The sequence below is a fragment of the Plecotus auritus genome, assembly GCF_963455305.1.
Source record: "Plecotus auritus genome assembly, chromosome: 11".
NCBI classification, from domain to species: Eukaryota; Metazoa; Chordata; class Mammalia; order Chiroptera; family Vespertilionidae; genus Plecotus; species Plecotus auritus.
In genome coordinates this window covers 11,808,267-11,828,101 of record NC_137777.1, presented here as the reverse complement: position 1 = coordinate 11,828,101, position 19,835 = coordinate 11,808,267, and the positions used below count along the sequence as shown (strand labels likewise).

Here is a 19,835-nt window from a genome sequence, read left to right as displayed (position 1 = left end):
GGCCCGGTGCCGCGCAGAGACTACAACTCCCAGAATGCCGTGTGAATCCTCCGGGGCGGAGCGTTTCTGCTGGGATTGCCTGGGGCTGGTTCGTCCGGTGCAGTGAGACGCGAACCGTGAAAGGTGCACGGGTTTGCTCTCTCCAAGGGATCTGAAGAGAAAAGGGTTAGCCATGTCGTCCTTAATCAGAAAGGTGATCGGCACCACGAAAGCCCCAGCGGCCATTGGTCCCTACAGGTAACTCAACGTGTGGAGCGGGCTGGACCCCAGGCGTGCGGGGTTGGGGTACGGGACTGAGCCCCCGGGATCAGAGCTGGGGAGGACCTCGGGGTTCATCCGCAATCTCATCCAACACGCGAGGAAACCTAACCAGGGAAAGGGGGCAGCGCACCCGGAGACCCACAGTGAGTTAGGAGCACAGGAGGGGGAGCCTGCGCTCTCCGGGACTTTGTCCAGACGTGAGGTGCCTCGCTAGCAGCTAGCCAGCCAGCCAGCCAGCCAGCCAGCAAGTTACTCCGGTCGGAAGTGTCTGTTTTTGAGCTTTTTCTCTTTTTTTAAACAACTTTGTGGAGCTAAAATTTACACCCAAAATCCATCCCTTTGTAGCCATCGCCACTAATCTCAGAACCTTTTATCACCTGGAAAAGATATCCTATACCCATTAGCAGTCACCCCCATTCACCTCTTCCCTCAGCCCCTGGCAACCACTAATCCGCTGTGGGTCTCTATAGATTTGCCTGTTCTGGACATTTCCTGTAGTAAATGGAATCCTACAATATGGGGTCCTTGGCAACTGACATCTTTCACTTAGCACCGGGATTTTCAACCTTTTTCATTTCATGGCGCACATAAACTAATTACTAAAATTCTGTGGCACACCAAAAAATATGCGTTTGCCAATCTGGCAGGGAAAAAAATAGGTATCGTTTTGATTCATTAACTCTGGACAAATATTGTTGTGTTGGCTGTTGTCCTTTCTTTTATTTGAGTCTAAGGGAAAAGAGGTCAGTGCCCCTGACTAAATAGTCCGGTATTGTGTTCTAAAAATTATTGAGCACACTGGTTGAAAATCGCTGACTTAGCATAATGTTTGGCTAACCCTCTCTAACTCAAAGGAGTAAACCCTATCCACAGATGCTTAGCAAACCCCTGCACATCTACCTAAGATACTAGTTTTTACAGCACCTATACAAATGCTTTGTGATGTTTATGAATTCATTTGCTCATACTTATTTCCCACTAGTAAAGTCAAATGCAAATCATAACAAAGATAATGTCTAAGGTTGCCCACATGTTCTAGCTAAATATACATACTGGTTAGAAGTCTGTCCTGTGTATGTTTATTTCCATTTGTCAGAAGCGCTGCTAAAAGGAAAGTCAATTCCTTTTATAAAAGACTTTATTTTCTTAAAATGTCTAACCTTTAAACTATTGGGTCTTATATGCATTCTTGTAGACTTTTATTTTCCTAATATAATTTTTGTTATTTTTAATTCTTCAGTAAAGTATATACTGTAACCATTTCTCCTTTTTAAATTAGTCTATAGTGTCGGTTCACTGTTAAAAGAACTACAGCTTGTAAACTTCTGCAGCAGGAACACTTGAACTTTGACAGACATGTATTGAGTACCCACCATCTGCCAAGCACTTCAAGGGATACAAAAATGTGTAAGAAGCAAAAAAGAACCATTTTAATTTAGTATGTTGTGTGGCAGGCACCATTACAACCACCTTCTTCTCTGAGTCCCATCCCCATTTTACAAAAAGAAAATTGAAGCTTAAAGTGAACTTGTCCAAGATCAGTCTGTGAATGAAAGTGACAGCTTGTTTTGAACACTCCTAGCTCCCTTTTCTATTCCACAGTCATGAAAAATAGCACTTCTGTGTGGCAGAGCAGTAACTGTTATAGTAGGGTTAGAAATAAAATGCAAAGGCAGTGAGCAGTGCAGGAGGTGGGGGGTGGGGGTGGCAAGAGGAAAAGAAAAAAAATTGATGCTAACCTTTAGGAAGAAAAAGATTTAGGAAGGCTCCTCGTGGGAGGTAGTCTTTGAATTGGGTTTTGAAGGTTGGGTTTGCCATTACAATACTGTTGTATAGTTTGATTTTTAAATTATAAATATGAACAATATGGGTTGACCTGTGGGAGTCTACTTATGCACAGCTTTTTTTTTCAATGCTGTAAATGTATTTTCCTAAGAACATTTTCTTTTCTCCAGCTTACTGTATTGTAAGAATACGGTTTATAGTTCATATACAAAATATGTGTCATTCATCTGTAAGGCCTCTTCCGGTCAATAGTAGGCTATTAGTAGTTAAGATTTGGGGAAGTCAAAAGTTATACGTGATTTTCCGCTGTTGTGGGGGTGGGTGCCCCTATCCTCACATTGTTCAAGGGTCACGTGTACTATATTAAAGACGTCAACAGGAAGTCATGGAGGGCAGGCATTCCAGATACAGGAAATGACTTGAGGCATAGAGGTAGAAGAATATATGGCATAAAGATTTTTGGAGGAAGTTTTAGTAATCCAAGTACCATTTTTACTCTTTTTTTATTCATTTGCCAAATCTGTGTACCACCTATATTATAATTTACTTAACACTTTTCCTTGAGATGGCTTACTTAATTTAAAAAGGAAACTTTACAACAGTACTCTAAGTAGAAAACAACCCAATAGAAGGTAACAGTAAAAAATAAACTCGAGTAAATCAACCATGTTATTAAATTCAGCTAGACCCTGCAGTTGGCTCAGAACCCAAGGCCTGCTCTCTTTGGTAAAGGTGATAGGTTTCTTTAACTTGATTTCTGGAAGTGATGTTGTTTCTCCATGTAATCAGAGGACTGACGTCCTAATTGCTAACACTTGTTGATGCTTACTCAGCACTAGGCACTGTTCTAAGTGCTTTGTGTGCACAGTTACTTCACAGCCTCATTTCTCAGATGAAAAAAGAGAATCGAAAAGGAATCATTTCCTTGCTGTGACTCAGTGCTTTTGTATGACTTACACTTGAACTTTGGGAAACACTGGTTAGGAGTTAGACTTTGAATTTTTGTTTTGCTTCTTGCTAAAAATTAGCTTTTAGCCAAGTCTGGATTGTGATGGTTTCCAATGATAAACTAAAGAGTATAAACTTTATTTGGTATGCAGTGAGGAGCCATCACATGTTTTTGAAGAGGAAGTAACATGATCAGATCTCTCTCCCTCTCTTTTTTGTTTTATACTTGTCTGGAGGTGACTGGCAGCAATGGCTAAGTTAGTCACGCTGATAATTCACCTCCACAGGTTTGTTTAGCACATCGAAATACCTTTTCTCTTGACACAGATCACATCTCTTTTAAGAAGAGAATTATAGTAATTTGAGAAGACATTAAGAATAGTTAAGGGAATATAAAATAAAAGTAAAAATCAGTCATCTTTTTTCTTCTGCCCTGATCCTTCTCCCTCAATCACCCAATGGTTTTACTTCAGTGACCCTTAACAAAAACACAGAGATTATAGCCCGGCTGATGTGACTCAGTGGTTGAATGTCAACCCATGAGCCAGGAGGTCACGGTTCAATTCCCAGTCCAGGCACATGCCCAGATTTCCTCCTCGATCCCCAGTAGGGGGCATGCAAAAGGCAGTGGATCAATAATTCTCTCTCATCATTGATGTTTCTATCCCTCTCTTCCTTCCCCTCTCTCTGAAATCAATAAAAACATTTTTTTAAAAAAGGGGGGGAGGGGAATTATAAAGCCTGGAGCGTACACCTTCTTCCAGTATGTACTTTGTTCAAGAAAGAAAGCATGAGAGTAATATCCCTGGTTGACTCAAAGGTGGGGGTCAACTATCTGTAAAGCTGCAAGCAAAAAAGGGAATCATTATAAGAATATGCAAGTGTGACGAGGGAAAAGCCATCAACCAGAGCTTCATTGTGTGGGGACTTTTCAGGACATTGGTGCCTCTTGTGCTTTTCTGCATCCAAAGATGATACAAGGCCACGTGAGATGGTACGAATTTTCAATATTTTATGGAGAAAAAAACATTCCAACTAACTATTTATATCCTGATAAAATGTATTAGACACGTTCTATAACCATTTGGAAACAAGAGTTTTTGTGCATGGAGTGCACTTTTTGAAAATTCTGGGTCCTGTCCAGGAGGAATTCAGATGTGTTGAACTTTCAGTCCCTGGCACTGGGATGGATGGGGTGTTGTCACTAATTAGCTAATCAGTCAGCACATTTCAGGGATACTTCAGGTCAGAACCTTGAGAGATTGCCACACCACGTTGCTATTGCATTGCTTTCCCTTTTGCTAGCACACCATCCAAATAGTCATAAAATGTTGAAGTGATGGTCCAGGTGGCACAGATTATGATGTGAGAATTATTACTAGGATGTTTTTGAAGAGTGTTATTACCCTTTGACCTGGATGTAGAACAATATGCTTTTACATCTTCTGGAGCTTAATGACTTATCTACAGATAGTAGGATTCTTATGCCCAGGACTCGTCAGCTATCCAATTATGTTTGTGAATAACCTCTACTAACTCATAAGAGATAACTCACGTAGCTCAGATCATCTCAGAAGTCCAGGGCTTGTTTTAAAGTTTCTGAGAATAAGTGAGTTCCTTTTTATGGCGGAAAAAAATATTTTAATTAATGATAATGCATATGGACTTGAACTACATTTCAGATATGGGGAGGGTTAAAGGTACTTTTCAAAGGGCCGAGGGTAGCCTCATTCTACACAGAACAGCTAATAGATACAGTGCTAGCTGACAATACTGTTCAACCCGAGAAAAGGTGACACATTAACAAACTCAGTAGTTACCTATGTGTGGGCTAGGGTGAAGCCAGATGGTGGAGAAGAATTCCCAGACTTTCTAAATCCTGTTACCAAGTTTAAATTGAACCTCTTCAGTTCTCCAAAACCCACATTAAAAGCCAAAAAAGATACTTTAGTGAAGGTCCAAGTTGTTTAAGCTGCCAAGTGGTTAGAGAACAAAACATCAAGAAGTTACTATGTTCCCACTATGTGTAAGGAGTCACCCAGGGCCTGCACAGCCAGAGACATAGTAAGGCACTGCCCTGCCTTCGAGGACTTTACAGTCCCGCACACCCCAGGAGTTAGGATGAGAACTATCCCCCTGTGCCTGGTGTAAGAACGCTCCACCAGAGGACCTCTGGGCCTCAGAAGACAGAAAGGCTTAGTTTTGCTCAGGAAAAATGTGTACGTGTGTGTGTGTGTGTGTGTGTGTGTGTGTGTGTGTGTGAGAGAGAGAGAGAGAGAGAGAGAGAGAGAGAGAGAGAGAGAGAGAGGAGAGAGAGAGAGAGATGGTTTTCAATGTAGTTTTGTTTACAGTAGCAAAATATTGGAATCAATGTGAATAGTTAAAGTATATCCAGAAATGTGCCGCTGTCAAAAGAATGAGGAAGCAGTCAACATATAGAGTTGTCAAAAGAATGAGGAAGCAGTCTACATATAGAGTTGTCTCCCCAAAATGTATACACACACTTTGAGTAATTATAAAGGCAGTGTTTATTAAAATACATTTCATTTTCGGAATTGAGCTATCAGCTGTTAAAGTGTGTATACATTTTGGGGAAACACCCTGTATATTTATGGAAACATCATGATATACTGTGGAGTGAATAAAGCATACCAGATGTAGTGTAAATTGTGAGAAAATTTATATTCATATGTGTATAAGGAAACTTTGGGAGAATATATAGAGAAGAGCAATGGTTATCTGTAGGACTGGGAACTGAAAAGATAGAGGATAAGGATAGAAGAGAGACTTTACACTGTGATTCTTTGTATATTTTCTGGATTTTTGAACCATGTGAATGTTCTCTTGTTCAAAAAATTATAAATTTTATATTTAAAAGTATAAAGAAAAAAGTTTTAGAACATTTCTACACCCCCTCCCCCGCAAAAAGAAAAATTCCCTTGAACCTATGGCCCCAGGCAGCCAATAGTCTAATTTCTGCTGCTATTCCTTTATCTTTTCTAGAATTTCATATAAATAGAATCAAATAATATACAGCCTTTAGTGGAATCTATCCGCGGGTGTTTTAAATTTTTTTTTAATTTTTGCTGTCATGAATAATGATGTAAAGTCTTTAGACATTTTTTTTTTCTTGACTGGGAAAGAAATTGCTGGGTTGTGTGTTAAAATTTTAAGAAACTGCCAAACTATTTTCCAAAGTGTCTGTACTGTTTGCATTCCCACCAACAATGTATGAGGGTTCCAGGAGCTCCACATCCTCACCAATACTTACTGACAATGATGTCCTATTAAGAGTGGTGGTGTCTCATGTGGTTCTGGTTTACATTTCTGTAAATAGCTAATAATGTTGGGTATCACTTCAGGTACAGTACTCCCTAACTCTTCATATGTCTTCTTTTATCTGTTCAAATCATTTGCCCACTTTTTTTTCATACTTCACCTATTTATTAGAAGTATCCATCACTGGACCACCCTTAGTTCAAACACTTTCTCAAACTTAAGAATCGTGATAAAGAAGAATCTAACCAGGGCATGGGAACAGTGCGCACTGTATGATCCCAGGTAATGTGGCTTCTGAGGATTCAGGAACGCCCTGGGAGAACCACTGCCTTGGATCATGGCAGGGTCTTTCTATAGAAAGATTAGTTTACAGAAGCATCGCGAACTCTTTCTAGAACAGTTAGTCCGATAAAATCTGGACATGCCTGAGATGATCACAGGCTTTGACAGACTCCTCAAGTTTAACAGGAAATGAGAGCTCAGTGCCACTCCACGTGGGCTATGAATATAGGAAAAAGAGCCCTTGAAATCCCTGGGCAGACAAGCAATCAGTAAGAAGTTAGAGCTGTGGGCATATTATACACTTCAGCTAACACTTACAATAGCACTCTGGAAATCTCCTGGTCTCAGAAGTCTTTGATTCCACCAGAAAATAACTCTTTAAAAAGAAAAGAAAAGAAACTCCTGTTTTCAAGGCCCTTTCGCTTTTCTCCTGTTAAATGGTGAATCTGAAAAGATGAAAAGGGAGATCCCCAGGTGCCAGGAACAAACAGAGAAGTCGAATCAGAGCCAAAAGAATGAGCTGAAATATAAAGTCCATGGGGATCTGAGACCTAGATACAGGCCCTAGGAGCTGGGGTTCTAAATTCCTACTTAAAAATAGAAGCCGATGTCCTGGGTGTCTAAGTTTGAGGTACTGGGAAGAGACCCCTCGACAGCCTAGGAAGAGCTACAGTGAGAAGCGGTGGAAGAGGACTAGGAAACTCTCCACTGGCCTGGCAAAGCAGTGAGGAAGGCTGCTGCGTGTCCTGGGGCCTTGTGTTACACTGTATGCAGAAGACATCAAAGTCCGAGAGAAACCCTTAACAACGCCAAACAGGGAGGAAACAGACTACTTAGAAAGGCAAGACATCACTGACAGCAAACACCACGCCAGCAGTGACCAAGGCAGAGGACCATGGGGAACTCTTCAAAGTGAAAAAAACTAACCTCTATTTCCATATCCAGCTACATTATATTTCAAAGGTGAGGGCAAATAGGTATGTTGGGTCAAAATCAAAAATTTTGTCGCTAAACAAGCCCCTGCTGAGGGAAAAAATACACTAAAAATATACCTCAATAAGGAGTGTGTGCAAAAAAGAATCACGTGAGTAAATCTAAATAAGCCTGACTGTAAAGAAACTAAAAATATACGAAGTTGGGGGCTAGGGGCTTGGGAAGAGGTAAAGTGGAAACGCGGTAGAACTAAAATCATAGAACAGGAGGGGAGAGCTGAGTTGAGGGTCTCAGGGGTCCTCAAACTACGGCCCGCGGGCCACATGAGGCCCGCCGAGGACATTTATCCGGCCGGCCGGCCAGGTGCCGCTGCTGTCCTGCTTAGCAGCCAACTCCCGGGCCCGCAGTGCGCATAGGAATTTGTTCATAGTTTTTTTAAAACTATAGTCCGGCCCTCCTATGGTCTGAGGGACAGTGAACTGGCCCCGTTTAAAAAGTTTGAGGACCCCTGGAGGTCCTCGTACTACTCGGAGGAAGCTGGATAAACGTGAGAATTTAAATCAAATATGTATGTAACAATGCAAGAGTAATTACTGAATTAGAAAGAATATGTTATTGCCAAACCAGAAGTTTAAGAAATAAGAAAAAAATCAGTATTTCAGAAGTCAGAAGAGGGGGGAATCAAAGCATAAGACATGGAAAAGCTAAGAATAAGATAACAGAAATAACTCTAAGTATATGAATGAACACATTATTTTAAACAGATTAAACTCTCCCAATTTAAAAAGGATGCTTAGACTAGGAGGATTATTAGATTTAAAAGAATATTAAAATCAATTCCACAAAAATCAACATCAGATAGAAGAGTGCTACTGTTTCTCTTAAATAAAGAGCTGGAGCAGTGAGCAGAGTGGTTTTTAACACACCGGTGGCCATGACAATACTGTAGACTGCTACAAGCGTTCAGAACTCCGATTCACCAAGTTTTATGTAAGTGGCGAGTGGCATCCCAATTCCACAGCGCACTGAGGCTTGTTCTTTGGAGAATCAGTGAGTTTATCTGCAAGAGAAAACAACTTTATATTCTCCCATTTTTTTAGAGAAGCTCTAACCAGGGCAGTGGTTCAAATAAAGTGTGGCTCTGAAGACACTGGACAAGACTTCTTTCCTGATCTTTGGCACAGTCTTTGATGCTGATGTAAAAGCAGTGATTCACAGCGACCTGGGGAGCTCCTTCCTTCACCAAAGCAGCAAAACCAGATGTGTTACCAGGCGCTCAGCGGTTTTAATGACAAGCCACGTTTCACTAATCTCTACGGTCTTTCCCGTTCCAAGATGGGTTCGCAAAACAATTCTTGATGGCATCAGCATGCTCTGAAAGGACAAAAAAGAGAAACTAGCTTCACTAAGAAGCGTCAGAATTCCATGCGGTTACATGCTGAAAGAAAACGGCATTACTTTCACATAACAACTCCTTTAAGGCCTTGACTGGAGAGACTACAGGAAGAAGAATGTCACCTCAAAGAGGCCTTCAGTGTTCCGCTCCGGGTTCCAAACCATCCAGAGTTCAGCGAGCTTCACCAAGGCCTCTCCTATCCTATCACTAATCGTGCTTACAAGATTTTGTAAAACAAGGCTTTTGTGTTGGGGTGAGTCCAGATTTAGGGAAGGTTCTAGCCTTTTTCAAATGAAGCCACCATCTTAGCACAACAGTGCCCACTGTCTAGATACTTCCTTGGCTGGGCAGGCAGAGGCTTCCAGCTTCGCTGGCTCTGGCTTCTATTAGCAAGAACCTTGCCAGCAAGAAAAAGCATTGTATCCCCGCACACTCAATCTTTAGAGCAAGGTCAGAGGACACACAAGTTTTGCCCTACTTTCTTTTTCTTTTCTTTTTTATTGTATTTTTAAAACATTTTTCCATTTAAACAAGACTCTGCAAAAATATAGATGGCATGGTAAATTTTCCTTAATTCTTATCCATGAAACAATGGAAACGGAACATAAACTGCTTACACTTCATTTGCCCATTTTTTACTGGGTTGTCTTCATGTTATTATTATAAGAGTTTCTTATATTTTCTGGAGACAAGTCCTTTGTAAGATACATGTTTTACAAGTATTTTCTCGCTGTGACTTGTGTTTTCATTTTCCTGATGACATTTTTCTGTAAGCGAAAGGTTTCAATTTTAATAAAGTTGATGATCAGTTCTTTAATTTTACATTTTGTGCTTGTGTCCCAGCAAAGAGATCATGCAGCCATGCATTTCCTGTTTCTGTTTTATCTCTGTTCACTGCAGTCAAGCTGTGCTAGTCGACAGGACCCTTTACATCTCAGGACAGCTGGGCCTGGACCCTTCCAGCGGACAGCTTGTGTCAGGAGGGGTGAAAGAAGAAGCTAAACAAGTAGGTCCTTTTCCACATTTGACGTTTCCTTCCCTTTACTTTTTAATTTTGAGGAGTATTAAAAACCCACTTGGCTGATTTGTTTTAGATAAATTACCAGATAAATGTTTTTTAAGTTACTTACTGATTGATTTAAGACAATTGCATGTCAGTAGAAAATTAGGGGGAAGAATTAATTTTTTTAAATTGATTTCAGAAAGAAAGAGAGAGAACACTTATTTGCTGTTCCACTTGTTTATGCATTTATTCATTGATTCTTGTATGTGCCCTGACCGGGGATCGAACCTGCAACCTTATCGAATTGAGATACCCGGTCAGTTGGAAATTTAATGAATCATTTAACAACCAACCAATAAAACAAACATACAAACAAAAAGATTATTCCTTCCAAAGTGACTTTAAATCTGAATTATTGTCTGTTAACTAAACTTATTATGGTAATCATTTCACAATAATACTTGTATCAAATTATCATGTTATACACCTACAACTAGTACAATGTTATATGTCAATTATATTTTAATAAAACTGGAGGTTGGAGCCCCTGAATTATTATTATTATTATTTTTTTTAAATATACTTTATTGATTTTTTACAGAGAGGAAGGAAGAGTGATAGTCAGAAACATCGATGAGAGAGAAACATCGATCAGCTGCCTCTTGCACACCTCCTACTGGGGATGTGCCCGCAACCAAGTTACATGCCCTTGACCGGAATCGAACCTGGGACCTTTCAGTCCGCAGGCTGACGCTCTTCCACTGAGCCAAACCGGTTTTGGCAGAGCCCCTGAATTATTGAAATCAGATAGCACCTTGCCACTTCCATGAGGATTGGGAAATTTTTTTTATCACGGTCACTGACCCACATAAACAACCTCACCACCATAGAAGTAAAAGTCAGCATTTGTTAGTAAGAGAAAAATATCAAAGATTACATGCAGTATGTTTTCTAAGTAATACTGGGGAATACAGTCTAATCTAATAAGTAGAATCAAATTATAATTTAATGCATTCACTGAGTTATTTATAATATCCATAAGGATCCAGTTAAATAATTTTTTTAAAAGAGCTTCCTAAACTGGTCTCTCTACCTTTTTAATTTTTTAAAAATATAGTTTTATCGATTTCAGAAAGGAAGGGAAAGGGAGAGAGAATAAAAACATCAATGATGAAAGAGAATCATCATTGACGGCTGCCTCCTGCATGCCTCCCACTGGGGATCGAGCCCACAACCCCAGGCATGTACCCCAACCTGGAATCAACCATAGTCTCCGGGTTCATAGGTTGATGTTCAACCACTGAGCCACACTGGCTGGGCAGTTAAATAATTCTTATAACTGAATCGCTTCTTGGCCTTTCTCCAATTGAATGATCTGCCTGAAATGGGATGAGCCATGATCTCCTTTTGTGAATAAAAAGTCACTTCCAGCCCTAACCGGTTTGGCTCAGTGGATAGAGTGTCGGCCTGCGGACTGAAAGGTCACAGGTTCGATTCTGGTCAAGGGCATGTACCTTGGTTGCGGGCACATCCCCAGTTGGAGGTGTGCAGGAGGCAGCTGATCGATGTTTCTAACTCTCTATCCCTCTCCCTTCCTCTCTGTAAAAAATCAATAAAATATATTTAAAAAAAAAAAAAAAAAGTCGCTTCCTCAGTGCTAGAATGTGAAGTTCAGTAAGCTAAAACAGAAATAATTTCTGGGGTTCCGATGCTCTATCACTTTGATATCATAAGTATGAGCTAGCAGGCATTAAAACATGTTTTCTTTTGAAGTATTTTAAATTATATATGTTTGGCACTTTGGCCTTTGGAAAAACATCAATTTTTCACCTTTGTCCTTAACTTATTTTGTCAATTCATTCTTCCTCTCTACTTTACTAGTCACATTATAATATTTGATGATATTTTTTGTTCGTTAAAAAATAATCTAGGTAATACATAGATAAGGCAAAAAATTCAAAAGCTATAAAAAGCATATGCAGTGAAAAGATGTATCCCACCCTTATTCCGCCCTCGCCCCAGTTTCCTTCATTACTGTTCTTTATACTAGTATGTCCTTCCACAGTCATTGCCTAACCCAGCATAAATGTATACACACACACACACACACACACACACCGATGGTAACTTACTGTGCATGCTATTCTGCATCTTGATTTTATTTCATCATGTAACTCTTTATGTTGACCTTTTCATATTAATTTAGTTGTATGGATCTAGTGTGATTTATTTTAATTTAGAGGTGGCCTAGAAAGAGTATAATTTCCTAAAAGGGGGACATTTTTCTGCAACACAAGCTATTTAAGGAAGTATTAGCAAAAGATGATGGATTGGATGGAATTACAGCTTTAATGTAACATCCATGCCTTAGGCCTTCTTGCCTTGCTTCACAGGCTCTTACAAACATGGGTGAAATCCTGAAAGCTGCAGGCTGCGACTTCAGTAATGGTGAGCAACTTGGGATTACTCCCGTTTCTGTTTGGTATTTCTTTGCTGTTTTTGGAGAACACATGACATCCAGTAATATGTCATGCCATATCTTCGTTGCTTATTAAAATAGTTTTAATTTCAGTCCCATTTTAATCAAGACAGTCATAGAACTATACACTGTTTTTGTACGTAATGTTTTGGATTAGGCCAAAAAGCTAACCCTAATGACAATGTATGTATCTTCTAGTGGTCAAAACAACTGTTCTGCTGGCTGACATAAATGACTTCGGTACTGTCAATGACATCTACAAACAGTGTAAGTAGTTCGGCTTTATTGCCATTTTCCATTTTAAATAGAAATGAATGTATTAGCTTCAATGAGTGTGCATTATGAATTAAGAGTGAGAGGAGATGCTAAAAAAAAATAATGGTCATAGATCTTGTCCTAAAAGAACGGATAGTCTGATTGGACACATATAGTGTGCCTCCATGAAAAAATCCAAGACATTTATATTCTATTCCCTAGAATAATATACGACAGCCCTATAAATCCATTTTCCTAAAGCTTAATTTTGTTACACCCTTATCAGGCTTTTTAAGCCCTCCTAATGATTTTTAACTGAGATTGAATTTATTATTGCTATGATATGGTCTGGCCACCATCTCTTTTTTGGCTCTCAGAATTATCAGCTGTTTAGTTACTTAACATTTCTATTCTTTGGTTTCCTCATATATAAAATAGGGATAAAACCTAGTAGGATTGTTGGAATGCCTAAATGAGTAAATACAACATGTAAACACAGATGCCAGTGTGTTGTAAGCACTTAGTAAATGTTATCTATCTATTAACATGGTTGTCTTAGTGGAGAAAATGGGTGTCTCTACCAACTGGTGAGATGAGACTAAGGTGTAACTTGGAAAAAGCATCACTGCGTACTCTGTCCTGAAGAAATGGCGAAGTTACAGACGCGGTGCCTGCCAGAATTGCTGGAGATGGGCAGTTGTTCCCCATTTAGATAATTATTTTATAACTTTAAAAACAACCCCCGCCCTAACCGGTTTGGCTCAGTGGATAGAGCGTCGGCCTGCGGACTGAAGGGCCCCAGGTTCGATTCCGGTCAAGGGCATGTACCTTAGTTGCGGGCACATCCTCTGTAGGGGGTGTGCAGGAGGCAGCTGATCGATGTTTCTCTCTCATTGATGTTTCTGACTCTCTATCACTCTCCCTTCCTCTCTGTAAAAAATCAATAAAATATATTTTAAAAAAAAAAAAAACCCCTTCACATCAAATAAGATCAAAGTATCAGAGCACATGAGTATTTTCACTCCCCCCCCCCCCGAAAGCTAAGACATTTTAAAAAGTATTAAAATATAGCATAGGACTCCTATGGCAAAGTATTTTACCAAACACACACGAGTGTGAGCTTCTTTGTCTGGTGTTGCACATGTCTACAAACCAAGAACCTGTGAAGCACTTTGCAGAGTTAGGTTATGCAGTGCTGGGTAACAGTACAGGAGCTGAAAGCTAAAATGCAATTCTGTTCAATTTAGATTTCAAGAGCAATTTTCCTGCGAGAGCTGCTTACCAGGTTGCTGCTTTGCCTAGAGTAAGTACGCTTTAATGTCTAACGCACACAGTTTTAAATTTCTACGTTGTTTTCTGAAGAAAACACACTGAGCCCTGTGGTAGCAGGAAGCTTCTTTAAAAGCAGCAGCAGGTCCAGCTTTCCAGAGGCTTACGGTCTGAAAGGAAACACTCAATATTACATGCATAGCGGGTGGGGGCGATTAAGAGACTTAAGAAAATTAAAAAATTAGTCTTAAAAATTCAGGAATTTAAAAATTAAGGCCACACAGGAACACAACACAATCAGAGTACTTACATTGTGAGAAAAAGTAAAATAGCGGCGATAGTGTTTCATTGGTACTAAGAGACTATACAAATTGAGCCAGATTTGTGAGTGGTTGTTTTAATTTAATTGGTTGTTACTTGGAATGATCAGGTTATCAGACTTATTAATGGGTACAGCAGCAGGCGCTCTGAACTTGGAGTCACAGATGTGGGTTTGAACCTCGACCATTTAGCTTTGTGTCCTGGACAGGTTGAATAACCTCTCTAAACATCAGTGTGTCAGCCTCTGAACTGAGGAGAGAGCCCTGTCTGACAGCTGCTGTGTGAGCCACATGAGCTAATGCACACGAACGCGATCAGCATGGCAGCCCGGCCTATCAGAGGCTCGCAGTGAACGTTTCCCTCTCCTTGCCTTCTTTGAAAAATTTAATGTTAGCCCGGCTGGTGCGGCTCAGCGGTTGAGTGTTGACCCATGAACCAAAAGGTCACCGGTTCGATTCTCGGTCAGCACACTTGCCCGGTTTGCAGGCTCCATCCCAGTAGGGGTGCATGCAGGAGGCAGCCGATGGATGGTGTTTCTCTCTCATTGATGTTTCTATCTACCTTCCTCTCTCTCTGAAAATTAATAAAACCATATTTAGCAACAACAACAAAGGGAAGTTTAATGTTAAGAACGCTGTGTTGCTGTATGTTTTTAGTAGGCATTATGGCGCTCTCCTAATTTGTAAACGATGACCTTCACATTGCTCCTTCCTTTTCCTCACAGGGAGGCCGCGTCGAGATCGAAGCCGTAGCTGTCCAAGGCCCTCTCACATCAGCATGACTCTAAGTGGGCCCGGGGTTACTGAGTCTGGAATTTTAATAATGTTTGTAAATTAACATCTTAATTTTCACAATCGATGTTGGAAAGTGTTAAGACTGACTAAAATATCTGAAGTGTTATGGAAATACCATATAATAAGGGCAATTGAACATGAATTGAAAATGAGGTGATGAATCCAGTTACTGATATAAATTTCATTTATGCACACTCATAAGTGAGAAACAAAGAGTATAGCTAATTCAATTAAATCCTTCTAATTTAATGTGAAATATTCAATTCTCATGTCAGATATATGATTCTGCTTTTACTTGAGTAAAATTAAAAATTTACGTTTGAATGGTAGACGTAAAGGAGAAGAAAGTGGACCAAAATTTTATATAGCTAATATTTTTCTAATGGAAATAAAGTAGACATGCAGATTTTCCATGGTGTGATTCTGTTCACTTATTTTTTAACAGTTTCATTTGTACATTAGAGCACATTACCTGATTAAAGATATGGGACCATGAAGTTAAAATGCCATTTATTTTTTTCTCAAAACTTATTTCTGACTTCATACATTTTTACAATGTTGTAATCAGACTATGTGTAACCATTTTGTGTTTGTTCTTTAAAGTCTTTTTAACATTTTTAGACAACTACTACATGAATACCTCCATTTGTAGCATAAATCTAAACACAAAATTATATAGATTAGAAAGTAAAAGTCTCAAAAAAAAAAAAAAAGTTAAAGTCTCCTTCAGTCACTCTCTATTCCACTTATCTCCCCAAAGAGAAAAATACCCAGCAGATAGCTTCCTACTCATTACAGACCTGATCATCTAAGTTTGCTTTTGGCTTATTTACATAAATGAAACTTTATTGTATTTATGTATTGTTCTGTAGATACTTTCTTCTGTCTTGAAGATCTTCCATATAAATACATATAGATCTACCCATTTTTAAAAATATAGCAGAGTGCTCTTTTGTCTTGGATGTATATACCTTAGGTTTTCCAAACAATTTGTTGTTTTCAAAATTACAGTCATGTGCCACTTAACAATGGAGATCAGTTCTGAGAAATGTGTCGTCAGACAATTTTGTCATTGTGCAAACATCATAGCCCACTATACCATAGGCCATATGGTATAATGCACTGTTCCTAAGCTACAAGTCTGTACAACATGAGATTAAATCAAGCACAAGAGAAAACGATGCAATCAAGAAACGTGATAGCCGAAACCGGTTTGGCTCAGTGGATAGAGCGTCGGCCTGCGGACTGAAGGGTCCCAGGTTCGATTCCGGTCAGGGGCACGTACCTTGGTTGCGGGCACATCCCCAGTGGGAGGTGTGCAGGAGGCAGCTGATCGATGTTTCTCTCTCATCGATGTTCCTAACTCTCTATCCTTCTCCCTTCCTCTCTGTAAAATATCAATAAAATATATTAAAAAAAAACAAAACATGATAAACACCATATGCATGAGGCTGTTGCCGGTACAACACAGCTACTGTTTTACAGCAAACTTTATATATATATATATATAGTACACTCTAAAGTTCTGATTTAAAAGTATGGATAATAGCCCTGGCCGGGTTGCTCGGTTGGAGCATCATCCCATACACCAAAAAGTTGTGGGTTCGATTCCTAGTCAGATCACATACCTAGGTTGCAAGTTTGATCCCTAGTTGGGGCATGTACGGGAGGCAATCGATTGATGTTTCTCTCTCGCGCGCTCGTTCTCTCTCTCGCTCTCTCGCTCTCTCACTTCCTCTCTCTTTAAAATCAATAAAAATATATCCTCAGGTGAGGGCTTAAAAATATGTTTGGGTAATAAATACATAAAGCAGGAACAGTCATTTATTATCATTTTCAAGTATTGTGTACTATACTGGTAGCACAGTAGGTGTGTACACACCACAAACACATTAGTCACACATTGCTCCGTGACCTGAGGACAGTTATGACTTCACTAGACAATAGGCATTTTTCAGCCCCAATGAAATCTCAGGGGACCATGGCTGTCTATGCGGTCTGTCATTAACCAAAACGTCATTATTAGACACATGACTAACTACAACAACATTGCCATAATGTTCTTACACAGACACGTACAGGTAACACCCTTACCTATACTTATTTTTTCAGGTTATTTTAGGAATGTCATGCTACTTTGAAAATCTCTGTCAACCAAAAGATAATATTGAAAGCAATCAAGAATGGCAGGGGCAGTTTTAAGAGCACAGATTTTGGAGTAATTCCAAGGGGGTTCTAGGCCCAGATCTACTACTTAGCTCACAAGCACGTCGAACTCACAGCCGGCATATTTGACATGCTTGCTTGCACCTTGAACTAGGTATTTAACCTCTTTAAGCCTCGGTTTCCTGAGAGATAATAATTCATCTTCTCAAAGGGCTGTCATAAGAAGAGAATGTGTATGAAAAGTAGTTAGCAGTGTCTAGCATACAGCAAAGGCTCAGGAAAGCTAACACTCTTCAGCAGTATTTAATAATTACTAACCACCATATGGAATGTTGCGCTGGGTCAAAAAGTTTGTGCTATTTATATAACTTCATTAAAATATAAGTATGAGGTCTCAAGTAGGCAGAGTTGGGAAGTATGGCACTGTGAACTGATAAAACAAGCTTAGGTGCTGAAATTATTTTAGACACTTTTGCATGAAGCAGAATAGTATGCATGGTGGTTAAGGACATGGACTCTAAAGCCAGAGTACTTGCATTCAAATCCTGTTCTAGCATTTTGGGCGAGTTTCTTAAGCTCTCTGTTTCATCTGTAAAATGGGGATATTACTAATACCTGCCTTATGAAATAGTCAGGATTAAATAAATTAGTATGTATACAGCTCTTAGAATGCTTGGCACATAGCAATGATGAAGATTAAAGGCTTTCTATTATATGACAATAAAAGGAAATGAGCTATCAAGTCACAAAGAGACATGCACGTTGCTAAGTGAAAGAAGTCAGTCTGAAAAGGCTACACACAGCATGACCCCAGCTATGTAACATTCTGGAAAAGGCAAAAAAAAAAAATTACTCGTTGTCAAGGATTTGGGGGGCATGGTAGGTGAGGGATGGATAGGTGGAGCACAGGAGGTTTTAAGGTAGGCAAACTATTCTGTATGATACTGTAATGGTGGATACATGTCACTATGCAATTGTCAAAAACCTTGGAATGCACAACCCCAAGAGTGAACCCTAATATAAACTAGAGACGTTAAATAACGACATGTCAATATTGGCTCATCAATTGTAACAAATGTACCACACTAATACAGGTTGTTAATAATCAGGGAAATGGTACAGTGGGGAGGAGAAGAATATTGGTACACTCTATGTAAAAATGACCTATAAAATTTAAATCTTTTTGTTAAGGACTTTAGTAATGCCATCTGTGGTACAGCCGTAAGTGAAAGGTTTCCCCTTCCATTAAAAAAATGTTGCTCATTCCCCTGACCCATGTTGCTAAGTGGTTAGAGCATTATTCCACTCACCAAGGGTTGTGGGTACAATTCCTGGTCAAGGGCACATACCTGGGTTGCTGGTTTGCTCCCCACCCCCAGCTGGAGGTACATGCAGGAGGCAACCAGTTGACGTGTCTCTCTCACATCAATGCTTCTCTCTCTCTCCCTTCCCCACCCCTTTCACTGTCTCTGAAAAGCTATGGGGGGAAAAATATCCTCATGTGAGGATTAACAACAACAACAAAAAATGTTGCTCATAGTTAAATGGGATCCCCTAAAAATATAAAGACACGAAAATCAATAAGTGACAAACATCTCCCCTACAAAAATGTGCTTAGAAAAATATTGACAGGTGATGAAATTTGTCGAGGATAACACCTGAAATTAAGTTACCCATCAAACCCGGTTTATTATTAACTATTTCATACTTATCAAAGAAGCTATTCATTTATACTCCGGGTTTAGAGAAGAATAAAATTGACACCTACAAGTCCAGTTTAAAAAAGGACCACCACCAATACTTTCGAAGCCCAGCATAAGCCATTCTCAGCCCACTTCCCTCACTTTTCCCAAAGATTACTGCAATCCTAAAATTTGGGTTAATCTTTCTTGCTTTTCTTGATAGTTTTGCCACATAGAAGTTATGCATACAAATGATCATTTAGTTTTGCCTGATTTTGTATTATATATTACTAAGACCATACTGAATATAGTTGACTGACTTGCTTTTTTCACTCAGTATAGATTGTGGTTTTAAATATTTTTTAACATTTTTTTAAATGAGTAGTAGTTACAAAAGAATGTTGACTGCCTACGTTTTCACAACACAGTTTGAGAAAAACAGCATTCTTAGTGCAGAAGAACATTCTTACTGTAGAAGAGCCGACATGATGTCCCAATGGGCCCACTCCCTCCCATCTCAGAGGAAACCAGTACCCGTAATTTTGCGTTTATCATTTCTTCTTTTATGTTTGAATCATTAAACAAAACATTGTTTACCTTTACAAATTTCTGAGATAAAACAGAAATGAAATATTTGCATCGTTTTTTGTTTTAAAAGGAATATGTTTAACATTTCACCATTAAGTATGATATTTACTATCGGTTTTTAAATATATTTCCTTCTATTCAAGAAAGTTTCCTTTAGCCCTACTTTGCCAAAAGCCTTCCTTCCTTCCACAAATAGTTAATAAACCAGATATTATCATGAGTTCTATGAATTCTGCAATAAACAGCCCAAATTTTTGCCCTCAGGGAACTTAACTTCTAGTGAACAGACAATAAACAAATCAAATAAATTATATATTATGCAAATTCATAGTGACAGAAAATAGGTTAGAGGTAACTAGGACTTGGGGGTAGCAGGCAATGGGGTGCAGCTATA

General features: G+C 39.3%; 2 protein-coding genes across 2 annotated transcripts in view; one reads left to right on the top strand and one right to left on the bottom strand.

Annotated features, from left to right (window-relative positions):
- The first annotated feature begins 32 nt into the window (after positions 1-32).
- RIDA (reactive intermediate imine deaminase A) lies at positions 33-15,416 on the top strand. The gene is made up of 6 exons (XM_080646586.1): positions 33-237; positions 9,785-9,890; positions 12,281-12,335; positions 12,565-12,633; positions 13,869-13,924; positions 14,936-15,416. Exons 1-6 carry the CDS (start codon positions 173-175, stop codon positions 14,990-14,992), a joined length of 408 nt encoding a protein of 135 aa, XP_080502712.1. The 5' UTR covers positions 33-172; the 3' UTR covers positions 14,993-15,416.
- Positions 6,080-19,835, bottom strand: part of ERICH5 (glutamate rich 5) — a gene marked incomplete at its 5' end in the record, with an annotated part of 25,785 nt that continues 12,029 nt past the window's right edge. The window contains one exon of the mRNA XM_080646588.1: positions 6,080-8,862. The remainder of the gene's footprint in view (positions 8,863-19,835) is intronic.